Raw genomic sequence first — 24,994 nt, 5'->3', positions numbered from 1 at the left:
CCTGGTAGCTTTAGCCACAGCAGTGAGTTAAGGAATGAACAAAAAATTCATAAATATTAGAACTGAAAAAGTAAAACTGTCATCACAAGGAGGAAACATTTCCCACCTCTCTAATCTTGCCATTTGTGACAACATGGATGGACCTAGAGGGTATTATGCTAAGTGACATAATTCACTTATATGTGGAATCTAAAACCCAAAATAAATGAACAAACAGAACAAAAACTAACTCATAGATACAGAGAACTAATGGATGATTGCCACAGGGGAGAGAGGTTGGGTAGCCCCATACTAGTAGAAGCTGCACTCACGTGGCTTTCTGGAGGCAGAAAGTCTTTTTTTTTTTTTTTTTAATATATTTTATTGATTTTTTTACAGAGAAGAAGGGAGAGGGATAGAGAGTTAGAAACATCGATGAGAGAGAAACATCGATCAGCTGCCTCCTGCACACCCGCTACTGGGGATGTGCCCACAACTCAGGTACATGCCCTTGACCGGAATCGAACCCGGGACCCTTCAGTCCGCAGGCCGACGCTCTATCCACTGAGCCAAACCGGTTAGGGTGAGGCAGAAAGTCTTATAGGATGAGGTACCCCACATGGGAATGTACTTCATGGAAAAAGGGAGGTTTGGGGCCTCACCATGAAAACTGAATTTCAAGTCAAACTCTGGCTTATACAGAAAATTATTGATCAGTAAGGGACACCGCTAAGGACAGAGAGGCTGGGAACAAAAAGGCAAGTGAGCCTGAGGAAAGGGGGCTGCTGCTCCATACTTTCCAGGGAGCCCATCTGGTAGGCTGGGTGGGCTGCTGCGAAGACCACTCTGCATCCTCTCTTTGCCCCTGGATCCTATGTGGCTCACAGAGCACAGACTTTTCTTTCTTCTGCCCAAGAAGGGACTCTAGAGACTGGGCAGAGGAACACCGGCTTTCCTCACTGGCCAGCTTCAGCCCTGGGAGGTTAAGAGCAGCCTACCATTTGAAACCTTAGTTTCTGGGACTCCTTGCCCATAACTGTTTAGTAAGGAAGGAGACTCCTGGCTGGGGAAGACTCACAGAATGGCTCAGGTTGTAATCGCCAGGGGTGGGCAGCGGGGGTCACTGAAGGAAGAGAGATTAGCTGTCGTAGGCTGTTAAACGTTTGTCCTCTCTGCAGAGGGCCTCAGCCAGCAAGTTTCTGTGGGGTCAGCCTCTTGCAGCCATGCTCCGAACGGCGAATTTTGGTGTTGGAATATCCCAGGTCTTCGTCCAACTTTTACACAGACTGATTTTCTTTTTTTAAAAATTTTATTTTCTTGTTTAAAGTATTACAAACAGTAGTACATATGTCTCCCTTTTTCCCCATTGACCTTCCCCTGGCCTCCCCTTCCCCCCGGCACATGCCCTACCCCCTTTTGCTCCCCCGCCAGTGTCTGTGTCCATTGGTTATGCTTATATGCATGCATACAAGTCCTTCGGTTGATCTCTTACCCCCTACCCTCCCGCAACACTCCCCAGCCTTCGCACTGTAATTTGACAGTCTGTTCGATGCTTCTCTGCCTCTGTATGTATCTTTTTGTTCATTAGGTTATAATGTTCTTTATTATCCATAAATCATGTGGTGTTTTTCTTTCACTTCCTGGCTTATTTCACTTAGCATAATGCTCTCCAGTTCCATCCATGCTGCTGCAAATGGTAAGAATTCCTTCTTTTTTATAGCAGCATAGTATTCCATTGTGTAGATATACCATAGTTTTCTAATCCATTCATCTGCTGATGGACATTTAGGCTGTTTCCAGATCTTAGCTATGGTGAATTGTGCTGTTATGAACATAGGGGTGCATATATCCTTTCTGATTGGTGTTTCTGTTTTCTGGGGATATATTCCTAGAAGTGGTATTACTGGGTCAAATGGCAGCAGACTAATTTCTTGAGTGCTCATCTGGGGACTGGCTTCTCTGATTCTACCTTTGCTGGGATAAGCATCTGTGGGGTCAGCCTCTTACCGCCATGCTCCAATCTCTGAATTCTGGGGCCGGAACAACCCAGGTCTTCTTCCAACTCTTGCACAGACTGATGTCTCTTAAGTGCTCATCTGGGGACTGGTTTCTCTGAGTCCACCTTTGCTAGGGTGACCAAAGGGGTAGTAACTGCACAGGCCCGGTAGCCACCGAGCAGGCAAAATTTCCCCACACCTTTGGTAGAAGGCATGACAGTGACCAGGTGTAGGAGGAAAGTTGGGAGCCACTACTGCTGGAAAGAAACTCAGAACTCATCACTCACTTTGCTGAGCACAGTCCTGCTAGGTCGTGCCCCTCTCATCTCTCTCCCAGGTTCTTGCTGAAGCCTTTGAATCTGGCATCCGAAACACAGTCTGGGCTATGAGTTCCCTAGAGAGAGGGTGGGTGTTGGCTGCAAAAGCAAGACTGGGGGCCTAGGGCAGCAGAAGGAGACCAGAAAATGTTCCCCGTTCCCAGAGAAAACAGGACCCGAAAATAATTTCATTCAGGATCACCTCCATCTCTCCCACAGCGGAGAAAAGATTTCTTACAGCCTGTCACTTCTGAGGGTTTAATGAAATGCCTTCCAAGTATTGAACAACCTAATATAAATCGTTTCAGGACCTCTGAGCATTGGCAATGTTGAAACCATTCAGATGCCTTTTCCCACAACACTGAACACTAACCCTCTGGGACTTTTAAACCTAGGTTAGAAAAGGCCAAATACTGAGGCAGAGTGACCAGGAGGTTCAGGAGATTCGGGGTCCCAAGTTCAGGCTAACATCAACCCAACCTTCTGGGACACCATTTCCTCAGCCTCCCAGTCTCAGAACCACTTCATGCTTTCCCCCAGGACTCAGCAGCTCAGTCTGGGATGGGTCTGAGGGGGCCCATGCCTAGGTCTACATGACAGCACAGTGAAGGCGACTGGGTTTGAAAGAGAGGTTCATGAGGAGCGCTCAACAAGTCTTCCTCAAACCTCTCCATAGATCAATTGCCCACAAAATGCACTTGACTTTTGCTAAGAGGCCAACCAGCAAGGGTCTAAATGGAAGTATCTCGTAGCCCAATGGGAAGGCTAGGTCGATAAAGATGAGAACCTTTCTGAACACTTGCCCAGGAAGGACACTCTACTTGTCCACAGCAGTGAGAAGCAGCACTGTGGGTCTCTGAGGGGGCCCCAGGCCTCTGCTATTACATATAACTCAGGTAATTCTCAGGTGTGATCGGCAAGCCAAAAGCATCATGGGGCAGCCAGGTGAGGCTGTGTGTACACCACTTTTCCTGTACAGATGCTGAGCTTCAGCCTACCTGCTGTGCTGCACTCACAGGGGAGAGTGAACAAGTTAGAGTCGATGCAGAACATCCTGTCAGTCACCTCTCTCTCAGGCAAAGCTTATATAATGTTGCTGAGCCTGGAACCTAGGAGATGGTGAGGGGATGCTATATGCTTGATTGGCCAGTTTGGTAAAACACTGTAATCCTCTCTCCTCTTCCTCCATCACCAAGAGATGGGGGAAAAGGCAGAGATTGGAAATGCACACCAAGCAACACCCCCGTATCGCTGCCTCTTATTCTTCTGCCGGTACTTCCCAGAGAGATTGCATCCAGAGTGACCAGGTGTTCCATGATATCGCTGGTGAAGAAAATTTCTCTCTACTGTTAGTCACATCTCCTTTCCCTTCTCATGGGGGCTTAAACTATGTTTGGGGGGCAGGCAATAAAATGTAAATGTTTACAAACTAAAAGATCAGTGAAAGACCCTTTGTCCTTGGAGTGGTACTTTGGAGTGTGAGATTTTTCAATCCAATGAATGCTGCAAATCAAAACCAGATCGATCGTGGTATCACCTCACCTATTAGAATGTTAGCTATCACCTCACACCTAAAAACAAAATGAAGAAATAACAAGGGTTGGCAAGGATGTGAAGAAAAGGGAGCCTTTGTGCACTGTTGGTGGAAAGAGTATGGAGGTCCCTCAAACAATTAATAACAGAACTACCATATGATACAGCAATTCCATTTCTGGGGATGTATTTGAAGAAAACAAAACCTTAACTCAAAATGCCTGTTCAATGTGGCATCATTAATGATAGCCAAGATATGGAAACAAATTATTTGCCCACCATGGGTGAATGGATAAAGAAAATGTGCTATAGATACACACAATGGAGCATTATTCAGCCATAAAAAAGAAGGAAATTTTGCTATTTGTGACAACATGGAGAGACCTAAAGGGCATTGTGCTAAGACAGAGAAAGACAAATACTTTGTGATTTTACTTAAAAGTAAACACAAAGAAACCAAGCTCATAGATACAGAGAACAGAGTGATGGTTGCCAAAGGCAGGGGGTAAGGGTTGAGAGAAGTGAATGAAAGGGGCCAAAACCTATAAATTTCCAGTTATAAGATAAATTCGTTCCAGGGATACAATGTATAATATGGTGACTATCCTATATAATAAAAGCCTGATATGCCGTGTCCAGTAGTCTGTTCAACCAATCAAAGCATAATATGCTAATGATATGCTAAGGCCGATCAACCGCTCGCTATGATGTGCACTGACCACCAGGGGGCATACAGTTGACCAGTCGCTATGACATGCACTGACCACCAGGGGGCAGACGCTCCAACCGGTAGGTTAGCTTGCTGCTGGGGTCCTGCCGATTGGGACTGAGAGAGACAGGCCAGGTATGGAGCCCTCCTGAGGTCCCTCCCTAGCTGGCCAACCTCCCACATCCCTCCCCTGCCCCAATTGTGGACCGGTGGGGTGCCTAGGCCTGGCCTGTGCCCTCTCGCAATCTGGGGCCCCTCAGGGGATGTCAGAGAGCTGGTTTCGGCCCAACCCTGCAGGCCAGGCCAAGGGACTCCACTGTGCATGAATTCGTGCACTGGGCCTCTAGTAGTTAATAATACTGTATTGCATATTTGAAAGTTGCTAAGAGAGTAGAGCTTAAAAGTTTTCATCACAAGAAAAATAAATTTTCTTATAACCATGTAAACTGATGGATGTTAACTAGATTTACTGTGGTGATCATTTTGCAATCTATACAACTATTAAACCACTATGTTGCACACCTAAAACTAATATAATGTTATATGTCAATTATACCTCACTCAAAAAAAAATTTAACAATATAAAAAGCCAAGCTCAGACTAGAATATATTCACAAAGTACTAGTATACAACTATTATTAAAACATATAAAACTATTATTAAAAATATATACATATAAACTATAATCAATAATATAAATAAGTTTTTTAAGTTTACAAAAATAAGCAAGAGATCTGAAACAGTAATTCACAAAAGAAGATACCTGCGTGGCCAATTAACACACGTTAAAAAGAGCTCAGTATCATTGATCACCGGGGAAATGCAAATTAAAACCACAAGAGACATTCATGCCTACTAGGAAGGCTAAAATCAATAATAATGTTTCAGAGATGTGGAGCAACTAGAACTCTCCTATATTGCTGGTAGGTGTGCAGAATGGCACAACTACCTTGAAAAAATTTATGGTAACTTTTTAAAGTTAACATACACCTATCTTATGACCCAGCGATTCCACTTCTAAGTATTTGACCAACAAGGATGAAAACACATGTCCACATAAACTTGTTCAATAAGGTTCAATGCCAATGTCCATCAACTGGAGAACAGATAGATAAATTGTGGGATAGCTCCATACAATGGAATATCACACAGAAAAAAAAGAAAAACCGCTGAGACAGGCAACAATATGGATGGATCTCAAAACACATGTTGAGCAAAAGAAGGCAGCCACAGGCAAACTTACAGCATCAATTCCTTTTACACTCGAGGAGCCCAGGAACAGGAAAGCTCATCTGTGTGGACGAAGTCGGGGAGAAGAGTGGGAATGGACTGCAGGAGCAAGAGAGACTTTCCGAGTGATGGAAGCACTCTACATAGTGTTTAGTGTGGTAGTCACACAATGATCAAAACTCACCCAACTAATCAAGTGTTTTATTATATATAAACTATACCTCAACAATAATAATCAACAGGTGAGAAAAATAAAGACACCGTTCCATTAGGTCATGCTCAGGCAGGTGTTGCCATGTGTATAATACAGGCACGATGTCATGTGGTGATTTTCTTGGGTACACTGGGGGGAGCAGAATTTGGGGGAGCACATGGGAGGGCTATGGTAACCGGTCTGTGTGTCTCCAAAAAAAAAAAAACACCTGAGTCACACCTGCTGTGAAGCTAGTGCTGCAGTATCTGCTTGGAGACCCAACACAGATGATAATCAGAGAACACAAATCAGCAAACCCAGAGAAGGGCTGTAAGAAACAAGTAAGTCGTAAACCTCACAAGCAGAAGGCAACCACGAGGCAGCAGAGATGATAGTCAATCACATCCCACACCAGATTTAGGAAATACGGCCATACACAAAAGAGCACGTGCAAGGTTGTTCTAAAACTGAAGCCAAGTTCTCCAGGCCACCACCTTCTTGTTCATCTAATCAAGAAAACTCAGTAAGCAGAACTCAACGAATGTAATCAAGAATAGCACATTGGAGACGCTAAAGGTCCTCAAAGAAGTAAATGCAGTTGTTCGTATGGAAAATAACACAATAATTAATAACATAAGAATAAACTGCGTTCAGCCATTTTCCTGTCCCTAGCAACAACTGTTCATTTTGTCATTCCTAAAGACATAAGATGGCAAGGTGAGAATGCCCCAAGAGTGGCCACTGCTGTTTTGCAGTGGACATCATCCAATAATGCCATAATGTACAGTTCTATGCTTTTGCACAATACCATCGGGCCTGATAAAAATGCGATCCTGATTATTTTTTTCTTTGGGGTCTTAATTAGCTTCTCGTTAAACTACAAACATTATCATTGGAGCACACATGCTGGGACAGACAAATTGGAACACCGGTTGCCAGCCTGGGAGGGTCCCCCGTGATTAACTGTCACGGTGCTGATGCGGACGGTCTGCTTAGTGAGTGTGCTAACGATCACACCGGAAAAACCCAACTGGCTTGTCTTTCGTCAAAAAAATAACAAGGTAAAGGAACTGTATGCATGGGCTTGTGTGAATCCTATCACCTGATCTCAGACACCTGAGGGTCAAGTGCTTGGAAGTATTTCCGGTAACCCACATCACCCATTCTACTTTCTACTAACGAGGAAACCCACTCTTAACATGGCAGTTTGCATAAATCATTATCCCCGGGACTGGCATTTTCACGAAATATTCCATCCTTGCAAATGCTCCGACTAAAATGCTTTTGTTGATTTTAAAAGCGTGAACACACGGTGATGCGGTTAAAATGGATGAGTTTACTTTTAAAGAGTCGGTAAAACAGAGATCTTTCGAAGGAGGGCAAGGCAGCCTCACTAACAATCTCTTTTGTCCGAGGGGGACTGGAGGGAGGGAGTGGGGGAAGGGGTCAGCACACCACAGAAATCTCAGAATGACAAAGTCATTGTTCAGTGAAAGAGGCTGGAATGCTTTCTACACACTTTCTCTGACATCTCCACACAATGAAATGCAAGGGTCAGTGGTACTGAGACAAGTAAAGGCAGTTCCACTCTTTTGCTTCTATAAAAGCAAGTGACCCAACCTATTATACCCAAGTCTTAGGCTTGCTTTGTTCTCAATATCCAGATGCAGCAGCTTTTTCTTTGGCGCTCCCCCTCTGGAAAGAAATCACTGAGGACACCTCCTTCCCATTTTCTTTTTCTTGGGCATTTTCACTTCATAAAGCTGCAGTCAATGTGTTTTGTGTGAGGTGAGGAGGGAATGACATGTTCCATGGTGGTCCCCATCACTGCCTGCATTGGTGGCTCAAGTAGCCTCAGGATTAGCCCTTTGTGTTCCATGAAAGAATATGAAAAGTCAGTTATTTAAGCTCAGTCAAGCTGTTGATTTTGGGGGGTGGGGGGGGAGCCGGGGGTGGAGCTGGGAGGGAGGGAGATGAGGTTGTGTGGGGAAGAAAGGTTTTGCAATTCAGTTTTCCTCAATAAATTACGGCATTTTGCTGAGGGCAGCGGTGTGCGAGTTCACATGCTCAGAGCAGTCCCAAGGTGTTTGAATGTTTTTTAAAGGCCTAAATACAGCTTCTACAGTTAACCTTCCTTTTCATTTGTTTCGTTGTAGGGAGACTTCTTGGAAGTGATGTTTTAATGGCAAAAATTCTAGATAATTAAGACTCTTTTTTTCAAATATTATCTAGAACCTTGACACTTTCAGAAATGAGAAATATTTAGTCTTCAATGCTTCGTTTTGTAAACAACCGATTTTTGGTCCAGTGAGTCTACATGGGAACATGTCCTTTAAAATCTTGAGATAGTAAATCTAGAATCTCTGTGATATAAACTCATGCTGTGATATTTATGGATCATAAAGCTATGATATTAGGAACATCATTTGTTTCACTAGCTTGTTCCTTAATTTCTCCTAAAGACAAAACATCATAGAACGAATCAGAGTCAAAGACTGTCAGGTGTCTAACAAACCAGGGGGCCCTGGCATCCCCCACCTGCACCGCCCCCCTCCCCCGACAGAGTCAAAAGCCCAGCGAAGCCACAGTGAAGCCCAGCAAGGAGCAAGGTGGCCTGCTGCCCAACCCTGAGCGCGGATGCATTGCCGCCTGGAACCAGTAAGGAAAGAGGAGGAAATCATCTCCCACAAAGACGTTGTCAGGTGCCCACAAATAGGAGAGGGAAATCTAAATACACCACCGTCCATTTCAGAAGCAGCTATGGACGCAGTTCAGGAGCAACCACCATGTGGGTGCAACACAAACCAGATTATCGGCCTTGCTGATTTTCAGTTCAGTCCACCAACGGGGAATAGTAACATCTTCATAGAAGACAGACATGCACACACATTCTAGTCTTTCCTTAAAATTACATGGTGAGCAGTCACCTGTTGAAAGACATTGGTTGGGGCTCAACTGTCTAAAGGTTCAACTATAAATTCCTTAGACAAGTTTTCAATACCCTGTAAAAGATAGGCCCTGATTCACCTAGGACAGTGATGGCGAACCTATGACACGCGTGTCAGAGGTGACACGCGAACTCATTTTTTTTGGTTGATTTTTCTTTGTTAAATGGCATTTAAATATATAAAATAAATATCAAAAATATAAGTCTTTGTTTTACTATGGTGGCAAATATCAAAAATTTCTATATGTGACACATCACCAGAGTTAAGTTAGGGTTTTTCAAAATGCTGACACGCCGAGCTCAAAAGGTTCGCCATCACTGACCTCGAGCCTACATAAATCGCACGTTCCAGCCATTTGGTTTATAGTTTTAAATGTGCATCAAGCTACTTGACGTGAAAGGGTTATATCAACAATGTAATTTGCTGCTCGAGGGTATGTATTTCTGTCTACACACATGCACACACATACTAGTATACATATAATATTGCACTGACAATCTCTGCTGTGTAAAATCAAATATATCAGATCTCCTAGTCTCACTTCACAGAAAAGAAGGGTGCTGCCTACCAAATAAAGTCTTGGAATTGGGAATTTAGATCCTTTATTGATAGTTTTTCAGAGTACTCAAATTTTAAATTGTGGCTTGGTCATTCCATTTAATAAAACCATAAGCGGTACTTTTCCCCCATAAAAAAGGAGAGATTTATTGTATGCAATTTATACATCACTTATAGAACAAATGCATTTCCAATTACCGGTATTAGTACAATGTAGAATCGTCCACTGTTCCTAAAGTTTTAATGTTAAGTTATGCTACTATTTTTATTTATTTACTTTTTCTAAACAGATTTATTTGTACACACACCGATGAAGGAAAGAAGTCTTCTGACAAATGGATATGATTAAGATTCTTAAGTAGCTGACTTTGGGACCTACTACAGTGGGAAGACTTGCTTTGCTGCATTCAGATGTTGGGTCTATTTGCCTAACACTTCAGCAGGCTTTCTCAACAGGTCTCCCGCCTCCGGGACCTGATTTTCTAATTCCTTCTGATATACAAGCTGGCGCTGCAGGTAGTTTGTGTTACTCTTCTGTCCATCCGGGTACTTTCCCATGAAGCCTAAGACATTAGTGTCATTGTTGGCAGAAGTTAGGGTCTACCGTTTTTAACAAAACCTCAAGAAATGTGCATTTGCTTTCATCACATCTAATTCTCCTTCCCTGTTCACACGGTATTACTACAGAGCCATATATGTCACACCTCAAACACATGTGCATCAGATTACATATAGTTCTCTACTTCCTGAGCATTCTGATGCTCGTACACCCAAAAGTGTCACAATTTCTCCAGTATTAGGCTTATCACAAAACCAAGGAAGAAAGTTCTTGAAAATAGTAGTTCTTGGATTAAATTTTACCAATTAGCAAACATTTCCCAAAGCATTTTTGCAGAAGTGAAAGTAGGTTTGCATACAATGAATTCTGCAGCCAGAAAAAATAAAAGGTTAGAACCACAATTTCAAAAAGATTTATATCTCAGATACCATGGAGTCATACTATATAAGCATTTGTACAGCTTTTGCTGAGGAAGAGATGTAGATACTAAATGACCAATAATTTAAATATTATTAGACACTGAAGGCCTGGTGCACGAAATTCATGCGGGGGGGCGGGGGGGGGGGGGGAGAGAAGTCCCTCAGCCCAGCACAGGCCCTCTCACAGTCCGAGAGCCCCGCGATGGATCGCCCCAAAGAGATAGGCCCCGCCCACCTGGCCAGGGCTCTGCGAAGGAATCCCCCCACCCCCACAGGAGCACCCCTGCCCCTCCCGCCACAGTGCTGCCGCCAGGTAGCCTGAGCCTCCCTCTTTGGGGCAATCGATTGTGCCCACAGAATGAGGCCCCACACACCCGCCACAGCACTGCCACTGGGTAGCCTGGGCCTCCCTCTTTGGGGTGATCATGGAGCCCCCCCCCCCCCCAATTGATCTCCCCGCCAGCCGGTGCGAACAATTGCACCCTGCAGAGGGAGGCCCCGCCCACCTGCCACAGCCCTCAGGTCAGTGGCCTGGGTCTCCCTCTTTGGGGCGATCATGGCGTGATGGCTGGGCCCCCAACCAATCGCATCGCACCCGCCTTGGCTGGCCTGGCACCAGAGGGTTTCAAAGCGTGAACATCAGGAAGGTTGTCCAGACGGTCGTTCTGCTGTTTGGTCGATTTGCATATTACATTTTTATTATTATAAATTCTGCCAGGGATTTCCCTCAATAAGATACTCTCATTATGTGATCAAAAACCAAAAAGGGCCTCAGAGAGGGCACCAAGAAAAAAACAAAAAAACAAAAAGGAGCAGTTTGCTTTTCCCTCAGGTGTATAATGAGTAAACCTCAAAACCTTAAAAATAAAAGTCTCCAGTTTATCATTAACTAGCTGTGTGATACTGGAAAAATTCTGTAATTTCTCTGGGACTCATTTTTTTCACCTGTGAAACCAACACGCAAATTGTATGGACCTCATGGGGTTGCTGGGAAGATAAAATGAGATATTATACAAATAAAGAATTTAAAAAATGAGGCTTGACACCCAGGACCCAACCCCTAGGATTACTGTTACGTGTGGGTAATTTGGACTTTTGCCTTACGTGGCTCTGACTTTAGAATTCCCAGGCAGAGTAATTCCACTGTGTTTAGAAAGTCAAGATATCTAAAGAGAAAAATTGAGTAAATTCAACTTTATGAAAAAAATGCCACAGGAAGGGAGAGAGAAAGACAGACAGACAGAAACATCAATGATGAGAATCAATGATTGGCTGCCTCCTACACACCTACTGGGGATTGAGCCCACAACCCGGATAGGTGCCCTTGACGGGAATGGAACCCAGGACCCTTCAGTCTGACGCTCTATCCACTGAGCCAAAACCAGCTCGGGATCCTTCTTATTTCTTAGAGTCAGATGTCACCTGTCCCCTAACCATCATGCCTGAAGCAGTCCCCATAGTCTCTGCAAACCCTTGCCTGTCCTTAACACACTAGCAGTCTACAGGAATCATTACAAAATGATTCTGTGTATCTGTGTCCTAGAAGCCAATACCCAGTTCACTGCTCCACACAGCACATCCTAGAAAAGTGCCTGGCACACGAGACATGCTCACACAACACTGACTGAATGACTGTGAGGCTGAAATGAAATGTGGTCAGCACGGAACGAGACCCATTGTTACAGGACCCCTTTCCCTTTTGTAGGGCACATAGTGTGTTTTATTGCAGCATAGAGTGACTAAGGAAAGCTTCACTAATGGGGAAGAGAGACTTGCTGGTCCTTAAAAGGTGAACAATTAATATGGTCCATTTGAGGAGGGACGAAAGGTTCAAATACGCGCGCACACACACACACACACACACACAGGAACACAGAAACACAGAAACACATCAATAGCCAGTCTAGCAGGCATGTGAAGTTTCTTCCCAGGAGTTGTAGAGAGGTTAACGGGCTAGGGAATATGAATTTTACTCTGTAGGCCTGGGCACCTTTATAACGCAAATCACCACAAAAGCAGTAAAATCTACTGAGACACAGAGGCTAAGACGGTGTTGCATTGTGAGAAACGGCTCAGTGTTAGGGGGCTGCTCCTCAGCCAGTCTCAGGAGAAGTGGGAGCCTGATGATGCCGCGAAGGGTCTTAGCCATCTATGACATATTAGTCTCTGGCTCAGGGAAGTTCTTAAGTTCCGAAATAAGCAAATATACTGGCATCTGAAAGCAAAGAACAAAGGTATCTGCTGATCTCAGGGGATCATGGGCAGGTTAATCTGCGCACCACGGTATTCACAAGGCAAAGGCAGAGGAGACAAAGAACTAACAGGAGGCAGACTTTTCTTATCATTACGGTAAAGGAATTGTCTGAGATCTCACTTAAGGGAATGGGAAGGAACAAGCTGAGGGGAAGTATCTGGGACAAATGCTTTAAAGCATGACAAAAATAAAAAATTAAAATGATCAAGTATCTCTTAAGGTTTATCAAATATAGCACGAAAGAGCAGAATCACAAAAATGAGTTTGAACACACTTGACACTAACTATATCCTTTTTTAAAAAAATGAACAGCTCCCTTCAAGCTCCTCCCCCTTCCCATCTCCACTCTCACCTGATGACAGAGAGAGGAGTGTGGTTCCCAAGTGGAAACTCGACTTCCAGAGGCATCTGCTGTGCCCTTTTCCTCTCATCTTGGGTCAAAGGTCACTTCCTAGTAGCTTTGCCACCCCCTTGGACCAGACTCCCTAAATGCCTCTAGCTCCCAGGCCCCGCTCCCCTGCCAGGACTTCCTCTGTGGCACTCTAGCATTCCAACTTCAGCAGGGCATTGATTTCTGGATGGCTCCCTCCCGAGAGGCTTGAAGAGGACCCTTGCCTGAAGGCCTTCATGCCTTCCTGACCACTGCATCTCAGGACCTCAACTCTAATCCTTGTGTATTGAAGGGAGGGTTGCGAGAGAGGGCTATGCCTCCTCCTACCACGATCCTCACATGTAAACTACAAAACCCAATTAACGCAACATCCAGTGACACCTTCCAAGACCATACGTTCCACATGGGCCTGACTTCTTGGAGTCAAACACCTTAAAAGAGTCGTCTGCCCTCATCTCCGCTTCCTCCTCTCTCTTTGATGTTCAGCTGTTGCAATCTGGCCTCCTTCGATCGTGGCCTGCTCCAGCTGGTCCCTAGACACTTCCTAATTGCCAAATCCAACTAGCAACTTTCTGGTTACCATCTCCGTTGCATTTAGCACACCTGTCCTCCTCTGGTTTCCCCAATACGGACCTTCCTCCTCTCTTCCTGGCGGTTCATTCTTTGTTTCCTCCACTTGGCCTCACTTTCTCTATTTCCTCTTTAAATACCACGGTTTCCATAGAGTTCTGATCCTGGCCCCTAAAAATGCTCTACTGTCTGGGCAATCTTATTCATCCTCAACAGATTCAACTCCTACCCACTCAGTGAACAACATGCGGGCTCCTACTGTCATCCCAGGTCATGGTTTTCAACACCAGACCCGTACTTCCAACTACCCACAAGGGGCCCTCCACCTGGAGGTCCCATAACTTCCTCCCAACAACAGAAGGGCAGAGCTGGGGTTGGAAATCAGATATGATGCATGCTAAAGCATTACCCACTCTCCCTCCTATTATAACTTATCACACAGCATTGCAATTACCGACTTTCTCTCTCTCCCAGGGGAGTGTGCCTCAGGAGAAACAGGAATTAAATCTCAACACCACATCCCCAAGCCCATCACAGTGCCTAGCATGCAAGATTATAAGTGCTTGTCAGATGAATGAAGGTAAAGGCTCCATCTTTTTTATTCTTACATCCCAGCACATAATGAGTTGAATAAACAACTGGTGGAAAACACAAAAAGGAAGATGTTATAAAAATGAGAAATCCTAAAAAAAATGACAAATCCAAATATCACAGATATATAATATAAGCATTGTTTTCCTTTTTGGGAGAAATGCCAAGATTTCCCACTATATATCTAGTTGCAATCATATTCACAAAACAACATATCTGCCCATCAAATATTATAAAAATTACAAAAATTACATATGGCACCTTTATTAATTAAATCACTGTTTTTAAAAAATCAAAGACTAGATTTATGCTGCTGTATTTTGTGCTATGATATGAAGAAGTCAAGCACCTAAACATGTAAACTTTAATTACTGCCTATATGTTTTTGTTTACTCAAATACACTATGGTTCGATGGCCAAACTCCTAGTCAGAGAATTCCCCCTCAGTGGTATGTTATCCCTGAGGTCTTGATAAAGATCTTATACTATTTGTATTTTAATCACTATTTTCATATTTAGTGTTAACACGCGAAGAACTATGTTCTTACTTAAATGACTTGGTTTTTAAAATACTGTTAATACTCAAAGCTGTTATGATTTTTGAAAAAGCAAACAAACAAAACGTGTTTGAACAACACTTTGATAAGCCAGATATCTACTGCCAGTTATCGGCTAACTTATCTGATAAGCCCAGGGCAACCCTGAGGTAACCTGCAGACTTGCTATTTTGTATTGCATAAATTATTTATTTCCTACGATATATTAAAAAACGTCCCTCTCTTCTGGCCTCCCCTGTCAAAAAGCTTCGTAGGTCAAAAATTTCTTCATTCACCACAACTGTGTCAATTCAGCTGCAAAATCCCACACATTAGCCCCACCGTTCCTGCTGACTCCTCACTGAATGCAGAAAGAGTAAAAGACACACGATTTCAAAATTAGCTGTGTCACTGTATGGTATTAGCATGGAGATGAACAGCTAACTATCAAAAAAAACAAACAAAACAAAAAAAAACCCAAAAAATAAAAAGTAAACAAAACCCACAAATACAAATCTTTTGTTGAAGTCCAAGGGGCAAAGTTAGGTTAATAACCTCTATCTAACCAGCAAATCTGCTCACATTTGAAACAGAATTTTCTTATCTATCATTTAGTCAGTGGAATTATAAAATCTGTCCCTGACTTCTGACTTGCTCCTACAGAGTACACCAACTACAGCCATATGAGCAAACTGGAGGGTGTATTCTCAGGCCTCTCCCCTCAATTCCTCAGCATCAGAAGTTCTAAACACAATGAAGTGCTAATCCAATGGTCCACATTCCTCAACTCTTACTTACAAAATCCATCAGTCTTACAGAAAAACGAATCAAATGTGCATGTTCTGGATTAAAAAGCTCACCCTGGCCGGTTTGGCTCAGTGGATAGAGGGCTGGCCTAAGGACTGAACGGTCCCGGGTACAATTCCAGTCAAGGGCACATGCCCAGGTTGTGGGCTCAATCCCCAGTGAGGGGCGTGCAGGAGGCAGCCGATCAATGGTTCTGTCTTATCATTGATATTTCTATCTCTCTCCCCCTCTTCCTTTATCTCTGAAATCAATAAAAAATATATTTAAAAAAATAATAAAAATAAATAAAAAGCTCACATGGGCAAATACAATAATTACATTAGTTCTGTATCTATTTGATTCTAATTCTTCAGAAGAGCATGAGCCTATGCATATCTTTAGGAAGAAAAATACATTCAACAGGACAGTGTTAACTGTCAATATTTTGATAAGTGGAGAGCTGAACTCCCTACTCATGAAGATATCTAAGCTCTTCAGTTTGCTTCCTATTTGTTACTATAAATCAGGGGTCCTCAAACTTTTTAAACAGGGGGCCAGTTCACTGTCCCTCAGACCATTGGAGGGCCGGACTATAGTTCTAAAAAAAACTATGAACAAATTCCTATGCACAGTGCACATATCTTATTTTGAAGTAAAAAAACAAAACGGGACCAAATACAATATTTGTATTTGCATGTGGCCCGCGGGCCGTAGTTTGAGGACCCCTGCTATAAATCCTGTCACACTCTTTCTGTCTTAAGAATACTAGATATGTAGATAGGGAAGGATCACTTCCTGCACAAGAGAACACCAGCGGTTAACCTCTTCACTAGGAAATTCCCAGCTCTTTTTAAATTTGTGTTTCAACTAACTCAGCTGTTAGATTGAGGACTACATTCTGTGAGCTTCTCTGAGCAAAGGAGGAGCTGCAGGTCATGAGGATGGTTACCCAAAGAATCTGATGAGAAACGTAAAAATTGAGAGCCTTCTGCTGTCAGCAACAGGCTTTGCTAATGACATTGAAAGCAAAGGCAGACAGGCAATTTTCTACTCTCCCACTTCTGAAAGAGACTAACAAAACTCTTGGGAAGGTTGATGAGCTGGACGAGAGGCTTAAAAGTCACGTCCGTTCCAGAGCCCCATGCAATGGAAAGGGCGCTGTTTTTCACACAGATAAAATTTATGACACATGCATGGTCCTACCTGAGTAGGACTTCAACTTCAAAATTTTATTAGAAGACTGAGTCAAAGTAGATCAAATTTTCTTTAAAACACTAAACACTCCCTCCCCCTCAACCCTCAAAAAAGCAAAAACCCAAACTAGATCAAATTCCAAAGCACAGCCCTGAGGTGAGTCAAGCTGATTGTCATTTTGACCTTGCTCTGCTTTCATTCAGGAGCCTACTTAGAAATGTAGCGAGCAACCCTCTTCATTCGGCTCAGCTAGCAGAGCTAATAGGCTTCTAATTAATTTCCAGAAGATGGCTGTTATAGCTAACAGGTTTTAAACATTTGGTTGATTGGGGAAAATGAATTGAATATAATGTATTTGATTTGGAAAATTAGTTTTCATTCTGTGTGCTTACCATAATAGTGTTTATTTTAAGTTTACATGATTCCATTAAGAGTCCCAGAACACCACCAGGTTGTTTACGGCCTTACAGAGTCCTATCCAACTTAAAAAAAAATTAAAAAATCAATTTACATTTTTATTTTTGTTGGCCTTTGTTTGAGGGCAGGCCAAATTCATTTTTTGTGGCTTTAATGAAACTCTTCGCTTGCTAATAAAGTAACAGGCCCAAATACTTCAAAATGATGCCTGTGATACCTCAGTCAAAGGCCCACACATTGAATGCAAATCCTCTGGAGAAAGGCCTGCTCGAAGTGAGATGAACCAGTTACTGCACTGTTTAGGAAGGTTCACTTGATTCCTCCTGACAACCATTTAAACAATGAATGTTGGGAAATGTCCCTCAAAGAGTCAACAACAATGGCAGGGATCAGAGCTTTTATATTTAGCAAATACTGTTTTTAAAAGACGAAAATATTTCTTCCTGAAGGGATTACGGGAAGCCTTATTAAAGACACCTGCAAACAAAACCAGTGACAACAGATCTTTATCATAATTGATAACTGAGTTATCCTTTATACAAAGCTTCTTTCTTGGAGGCAATAACGTGGAGATTTACCTTTGCTATTAGATTCACGAAATCAGCTAATTGGGACTACTGGTATGCAACAATGATATGATTCACCAAGATTAAGAGAGCAAAGAATGAGAAGAAGAAAAAAAATACAACCCTTGTCTCTCAGGTTAAAGAAAAGCACAGTGAGACTAGCAATTTCTCTCTGCAGGCTGGGAATGTTTTGTACTGAGATCAGGTAGCATCTATTCCTGTGCATAACATATTTTAGCTAACTTTGGAAACTCAACCTTGGCATAGCTTACAGTGGCAAGGGAAAGGAACCTTTCATAGAGTCTTCTCAAAGTCATCAACAATCAGGTCGAAACGTGACACAGTGTCAGTCGAAGACTGCTTCTTGGGGATGTATTTCATAGCGAAACCCAGCAGGACACATTTATCAAGTAAGTATGCAGAAGAGAAAAAGAAATCAGACACCCTTGTTTGCAGTAGAAGCCCTCTGCCTGAGTCTCAGCTTGCCTCACGTTGGTAAACAGTAGATGGATGCCTTTGCCCATGGACTGTTTGCAGTCAGATAGTCATTGCTGCATTTCTGTGTCACTAACAGGAATGCCTGCAATCATCTCCGGCTTACAACTGACTTTTCTGACATAGCTGATTTTCCAAACTGAGTAATTCTGGCTCCTTTTAGAACAGTGGCTCCAGAAGAGTCAAGAAGGAGGGGGGGGACTATCAGGATCAAGCCATAATTGCACACCCCAATGGTAGCACTTCTACTTCCTGGCCTTCAATCTAGTTCATGATTAGACCACCGGACACTGGCACTTAGGGAAAGTGAAAAGGGGTTCATGAAGTATGAGCTACAGCAGCAGGGATGGTAGAATAGGTGCAGCCTTTGATTAATGCATTTCATTTCCAAAACAAACACTTGGAAATGAAGAAGAAAGCCCCCCAGCCTGAATCCCTGCTGTGTAGACAGAATTAGACAACAGAAGAAACATCCCACATGAGCAACAGCAGCGAATGAGGAGATGAAAGACGGGACGACCCAGCATTATTCTTTAAAACCTCAAGTTCATAGACAAAGCAAATGCTTTACAGAAGGCATTTCTATGGGATTGTTGGTTTTCCTTAAAAAAAAAAAAGACACCTTAAGACTTAGAGCAATCTACGTGTGAAAGAAAAGCTGCCTAGAAAAACAAAAAAGACATTTTCTGAGATGACTTTGATCCTGTACTCAAAGTATTGGCTTAATCGGACTTGCCTTTAAAGGCTCTGCATCTGCAATAACTGCTCTCTATTGTCCTTGTTTAACAAAGTATTATTTTCACCTTATTATTACTAATCTTTTCTTTGTAAGTAACCACACCTGGTTTTATCCACACCAAAAAAAAACAAAAAACGGTGCGGTAAATATTTTTCCTTTGTGGTAATACAATGCATAATTTAGTTAATCTAGGCTATCTTTCCGTGAGAGGTGATTGTTTCTATATTATGAAATGTGCTCGCAGTAAAGTGGACCTGGCGCCAGATACCTGGAAGGCAGGTGGAGAACCACTTACCAAGCATGTAGCTGCTTTGAACCAACCTCGGCATGACTGTGTAGCCACTCCTACACACGAGGCATTACTCATGTTAACTTAGCCTCCAAACCATCACCACACCTTACTTTGACAAACATGGCCTTTTCTTAAGATAACATGACACATCGCCAGGCTGAAAGGCCCACCCTGAGCCCCCACGAGAGGGCCTTGAATAGTTAGCAACTTTCCGTTTTCTGTCTGAGAACTTGACATTACTGTTACGTTACCTGCATGAAATCTAGAAAAGTCAGGGGCAGCAAGTCATCCATATGTCCAATGTCTTTGGAGAAACGATTTAAAATTCTTCCTGGAAGAAGAGGATATGAGAAATTACTCATTTCCCCTGATAGGTCCTTCAGGAGAAACAATTCACAAATAAATCAAAACAATATTTTAAATGCATATGTATTTAATACAGTACACATTCGTATGATGTCAGCGGTAAAGAAAAAGGAAAGAGGATTGACACCTAACGAAAAAACAAAAATACTACCAAATGGCAGTGGGCAGGGAGCTATTTGGCCCTGATTTTTAAAAGACTGGAGAAATGCTGCCTCTGCAATCCTCCCACGGGCGCCCGGGCTCCAGCAGGAAGCACAGGGTGTGCCCAAGTGAGGCCTGGAGCAACTGGAGGCTGTCACACTCGGCCAGGCCGCGCCATGACAAGCTGGGCCCCAATTTTCCTGTCTCAGGCTTAGGAAACACAGACTCCAGAAACTGTCCTTCAGGGACACTTCTGGCAGCCCCAGTGACAACTTTTCTTTAGAGACCAGCGGTGGGGAACGTCCGGCCCGAGGGCCGCATAAAGCCTGTAAAACCAATTGGTCTGGCCCTGCCAAGGCATGAGGGGTGAGGAAATTAAATGTGATAGCAGGCTAATTTTTAAGCTGATAACTTTGTATGGCCCACAAATGATGTTATAGATATCCAAATGGCCGTTGGCGGAAAAAAGACTCCCACTTTAGAGGGTGAATCTGAGGATTAAAGGGGCCCATGCATGTGAAAGGACCGATGACAATGTGAGGCACCTAAACGGGTGCTCAAAAAAACAAACAAACAAAACTCAGGTTGAGAAAAATTACTATTACTCAAGGGCTCTGCAGCACATCACCTGGGGAAGTCGACTAATCAAAACACAGATTCTGATTCAGTAGCCAAAGGTTGCAGTCTGAGATTCTGCATTTCTACCAAGCTCCTAGCGGTGCCCTTTCTGCTGATGCCCAGACCAGGTTTGACAAACAAGAGGTTCAGTTATTATTTAATCAGATGTATTTTGGGAACATTAACATCAGATGGGCAATTTTCACATATTCTTATGGATTCTGTGGCCTACTTCTTTTTTAACTTTTCTAAGCATCACTAGCAAAATACGGAAAATATGTCAAAGGATGTTAAAGACATAATTTAGATTCTTGTTATTCAACGGAAAAGTACAATGTTGTTGTTTTTTAAGATTAATTTTTAGAGAAAGAGGAAGGAAGGGGGGTGGGGAAGGGAGAACCATCTATGTGAAAATGAGATCGGCTGCCTCGATCCGCTACCGGGGATCGAGCCCACAACCCGGGCATGTGCCCTGACTGGGAATGGAACCGGCAACCTTTCAGTGCACATGACATCACCCAGCAGAGCCGTCCTGGCCAGGGCAAAAAGTACAACTTCTTAACATACACAGGATTCAGAAGCACTGTAAGTATGGCTCAACTTACAAAATGTTGAAAACAATCTTCAAATTAAAAATAAATAAATAAAGACACACAAAGATGAATAGTACTCCAAATCACCCCACTTACCCAGATCAAGTCTGAGACATCACGGTGACAAAGAGTGTAAAATACAAGGAAAACACAACTGAGAAAAAAACCATCTCCCCACAAGGCTTCTACACTCACCGAACTAAATGTCAAAGATGGTCAAAAATTGAACTCTTATTCACCAATGAGCTGAGTGTAGAAAATGTGAGATTAGAAGGTTCAATAGTTACTTCCTTGCTCTAAGAAACAAGAGAATGAATGATGTTTGCGGAATAATTCATCTGGCTTTATGATAGACTATTGTAATCAGACCTGTGATTTCCAGTTCATGGCTTCTTAGTCATAAGGTTTTCTCAAAGATTTCTGAATTAAATCCTTATGATAAATTCCCTTCACACACAGGCCATGCCTCTTCATCGAAATGGCCTGTGGCCCCTGCTACAGTATCTCCAGGGACATAGAGGAAAGGGGGACTCCCTGTGACCAGGGGGACCCAGTCCATTTTCAGGCTGTCCTGTTAGACAGAGCTCTCCTACTTTACAACGAATCTTGCCTTCCTGGAACATCCAACCTGTGCTACTTATTCTCTCCTCATAAGCATACAAAGCAGATCTAATTTCTCTTGACATGACAGACCTTGAAGAAAGTTAATCACGTTCTTTCCAGACTTCTCACAATCAACCAGTCCTTGGTGCCTCAATTATCCCTCAAAAGGCATGTGTCCCAGCTTGGCCGCTGCCCCCGCCCAGACTCAGATGGCCTGTCTCAGTCAATGCCTGTGCCCAGGAGTGAAATCCATACCCCATGTAGTGTCTGACCCCTGTTCTGCACAGGCTATGGCCCATCACAAACCCGACAATCAATGGTGGCCGGATCATGTTTTGGACACTAGCAACAAGTCTGAAAAAGTCAATTATGTACGTATTATGTAAAATTTTAAACTTTCTCTATTTGTTATTTTTCTACAATGACTATGTATACTATTTTACTTGTATAAAAAAGTGTAGAAAGGGCCTAGCCAGCGTGGCTCAGTGGTTGAGTGTTGACCAATGAATGGGGAGTTCATGGTTTGATTTCTGGTCAGGGCACATGTCCGGGTTGTGGGCTCGATCCACAATGTGGGGTCAGTGATTCTCATTGATGTTTCTATCTTTCTCTCCCTCTCCTTTCCTTTCTGAAATCAATAAAAAAGATATATGTATTCTTTAAAGTATGGAAAGGAGAGAAAGAATGACTGGAAGAGAAAGGGAGGTAAAGAATGGAGTGAAGGGAGGAAAGTAGCAAGGGAAGAGAGAGGAGGGAAGGACAGAAAGAGGGGGAGAGAAGGAGGGGGATAAGGAGGGAAAGGGAGGGAGGGAGATTCCTCCCTTGAAGTCCATATTATCAAAGAACTATTCAGGGTCCTCCTAATTGCTCTGGTTCACATTCTTCTGCCTTGTCCACTAGACAGAATATCATGAAACATGTCATAGAAATTCTTGTCAAAATACAAATTCATAAGTGATCATAATCTAAGAACTGATTCTACCATCTGAGCTGGAATCTGTCACCTCTAGAATTCTGACACCTCTCCCGTATCCAGGATCCTTCAGCTTACTTATAATTAAACTATAATCTAAAACTTGGAAGTTGCCATGTTTAGTTCAAGTCCTATTCTTTTTTCTTTCCCCCTTTTTAAAAAGGAAGGTTATTTTACATCTCATAAAATGCACCAATTTCAGGTGTACAATTCAATGGATTTTAGTAAGTTAACTAAGTGATGCAACCATCCCCAAAAATCAGTGTTAAGACATGTTTATCCCCTATCGGACGCCCCCATGCCATTTAAAGTGACTCCCGGTTTCCCACCCCCAGCCTCAGGTAACCACTAATCTACTTGCTTTCTCTGTAAATTTGCCTTTTCAGGACACATCATACACATGGCATTGCACATATGTGGTCCCTGTGGCTAGCTTTTTTCACTTAGCCTAACATTTTTGAGATCCATCAGTTACACAGTGTGTATCAGTAATTCCTTCTTTGTGGACCCCATTCTTCAGCAAGGAAGTGGCCCTGGATACCAGCAAAAACAACCCCATACCAGGTCACACCACACCTGACATTGAAGACTGGGAATTCTTCGATATTGTGGACTTTATATATGTGCCCACATTTAGCCTCACTGATGGTTCTAGATCCCACCTCTTTTGCTAAGAATTGACTGTTGGTTTAATAGCCAGGCAGCATCTGAACCAGGACAGCTGGCTCTAAGGCTGGGGGAGTGTGCAGGGGTTGGGTGGGGAGGACAAGTACAAGAACCACTGTCCTAGTGAGAGGTGGAATCTAACTCCAAGCAGCCTATCAGAGTCCCCCCAAAAGGGCAAAAAGAGAATGACCTGGACCTTCCAGGTACAATGCCTCTTGATGGGGCAAAACTGACCCAAAGGAGAGGGTGTGTGGCCTGGAAACAGTCCCTAGCTGAAAATGATGGCTCAGAGGGAGTGACTCAGGACTTTCTGCACCAGTCCACGGAGACTAATTCGGCTCATACCAGCATTAAGAATTGGCACAGGAGCTCAGAAGTCTGTGAGCTCAACATTTCACCTCTGCAGTTAGAGTAGGTCGTCAAAATGTGGCTGCTAAAGAATGTCAAACCAAAGGAGCAGCAGGAATTAGATCCCTGGAAAAGGCCTGGCCTCCTCGGGCACTTGGCAGCAACAGGCCTTTAGGCAACTCACCCAACCTCAAATCCCTTATCTGTGAAAGGGAGATGATAACATTCGCCTCCACTACTTCACAGGGTAAAAGATTATGAGGATAAAAAATATGCTTATGAGAGCACCTCGCGCAAGGTTCACTCCTATTATCCTTGTGGGGTTTTAGAGCTTTAAGGGGCATGAAAGGTCACTAGAGCTAATAATTTCCAAACTTAGTCTTGTGAAGATTGAGATTTTACAAAGGCACCTCGAAGAATGAGGCAGAAGAGGAAATGGAGGTGAAGTTTACCCAGCTCCAGACACCCGACCCTTCTCCCTCACTGCCCGCCCCTCACCATCCCCTCCAGAGAAGAACCCCTTACATCCGTCCAAGCACTCTTCGTATGAACTAACATAGGTAGGTTCTGCCTCTACCAACCCAAGAGCCTTGATTAGAACAATTACATGTCCAACAAGAGATTGCTGACTAAAATTAGATGGAGAAATGGATTTTATAAAGTAAAATTTCCAAATTACTAATTATCCCTTTAAGTAACAAATCTCTATTTTTATCATTTTGGCAGAAAATTTTCTCGTGTGGATTACAGACTTTTGTTTCTTAAACAAAAGATAGAGAATAAATTCATCCTTACTTGACAACCCAGAACATAATATTTTGAGCATCCACAGTTTAATCATTTCTAATTTTTTTATTAATATGAAACAGAGAGATTTGTTGTTCCACTTATTTATGCATTCATTGGTTGATTCTTTATGTGCCCTGAACAGGGATCAAACCCCAAACCTTACCCTCTCTGGACAACTCTCTAACCACCTGAGCTACCCAGCCAGGGCCAATAGTTTAACTATTTTTAAACATGACCATGTTGTTTGGGGCTACTTGAGGTTGCTTAAGATGCACCCCTACACCCCAAACATGATGGTTTTATGTCACTGCGCCTTCTACTGACACATGTTCTGTTGCCCGGAGCCTGCCTCCAACCTCCAGGCACAGTTTTTCTCACTTTGATGAGAGACTGTTTCAGCTTGCTTCCAGATTCCCCCTGGAGTCAGTCTGCATATATCTCAGAATATATCACAGTATTATCTATTTTGTGGTATAACTACTTTTCATGCATATTTGTCTTGAATTTACACCTAGATTACACACCCTTTGTAAATATGGGCCCCATTTCATATATAACCTGGAACAAACTGCCAAGTGCCTGGGGTGGGGGGTCCCTGAATTTGCTAAACACCACAAACCCAGT

At 43.1% G+C, this 24,994-nt stretch overlaps 1 protein-coding gene across 1 annotated transcript in view; it reads right to left on the bottom strand.

Moving 5' to 3' along the window:
* ABCC4 (ATP binding cassette subfamily C member 4 (PEL blood group)) overlaps positions 1-24,994 on the bottom strand; it is a 248,533-nt gene that overhangs the window by 66,666 nt on the left and 156,873 nt on the right. Inside the window, exon 20 of the mRNA XM_070408769.1 lies at positions 19,525-19,604. Within this exon, the coding sequence (XP_070264870.1) occupies positions 19,525-19,604 (80 nt within the window). The remainder of the gene's footprint in view (positions 1-19,524; positions 19,605-24,994) is intronic.

This window comes from Myotis yumanensis, unplaced genomic scaffold, assembly GCF_028538775.1.
Source record: "Myotis yumanensis isolate MYYU_CA2020_CCGP unplaced genomic scaffold, mMyoYum1.0.hap1 SCAF_3, whole genome shotgun sequence".
Taxonomy (NCBI): domain Eukaryota; kingdom Metazoa; phylum Chordata; class Mammalia; order Chiroptera; family Vespertilionidae; genus Myotis; species Myotis yumanensis.
This window is presented reverse-complemented; position numbering and strand designations above follow the sequence as displayed.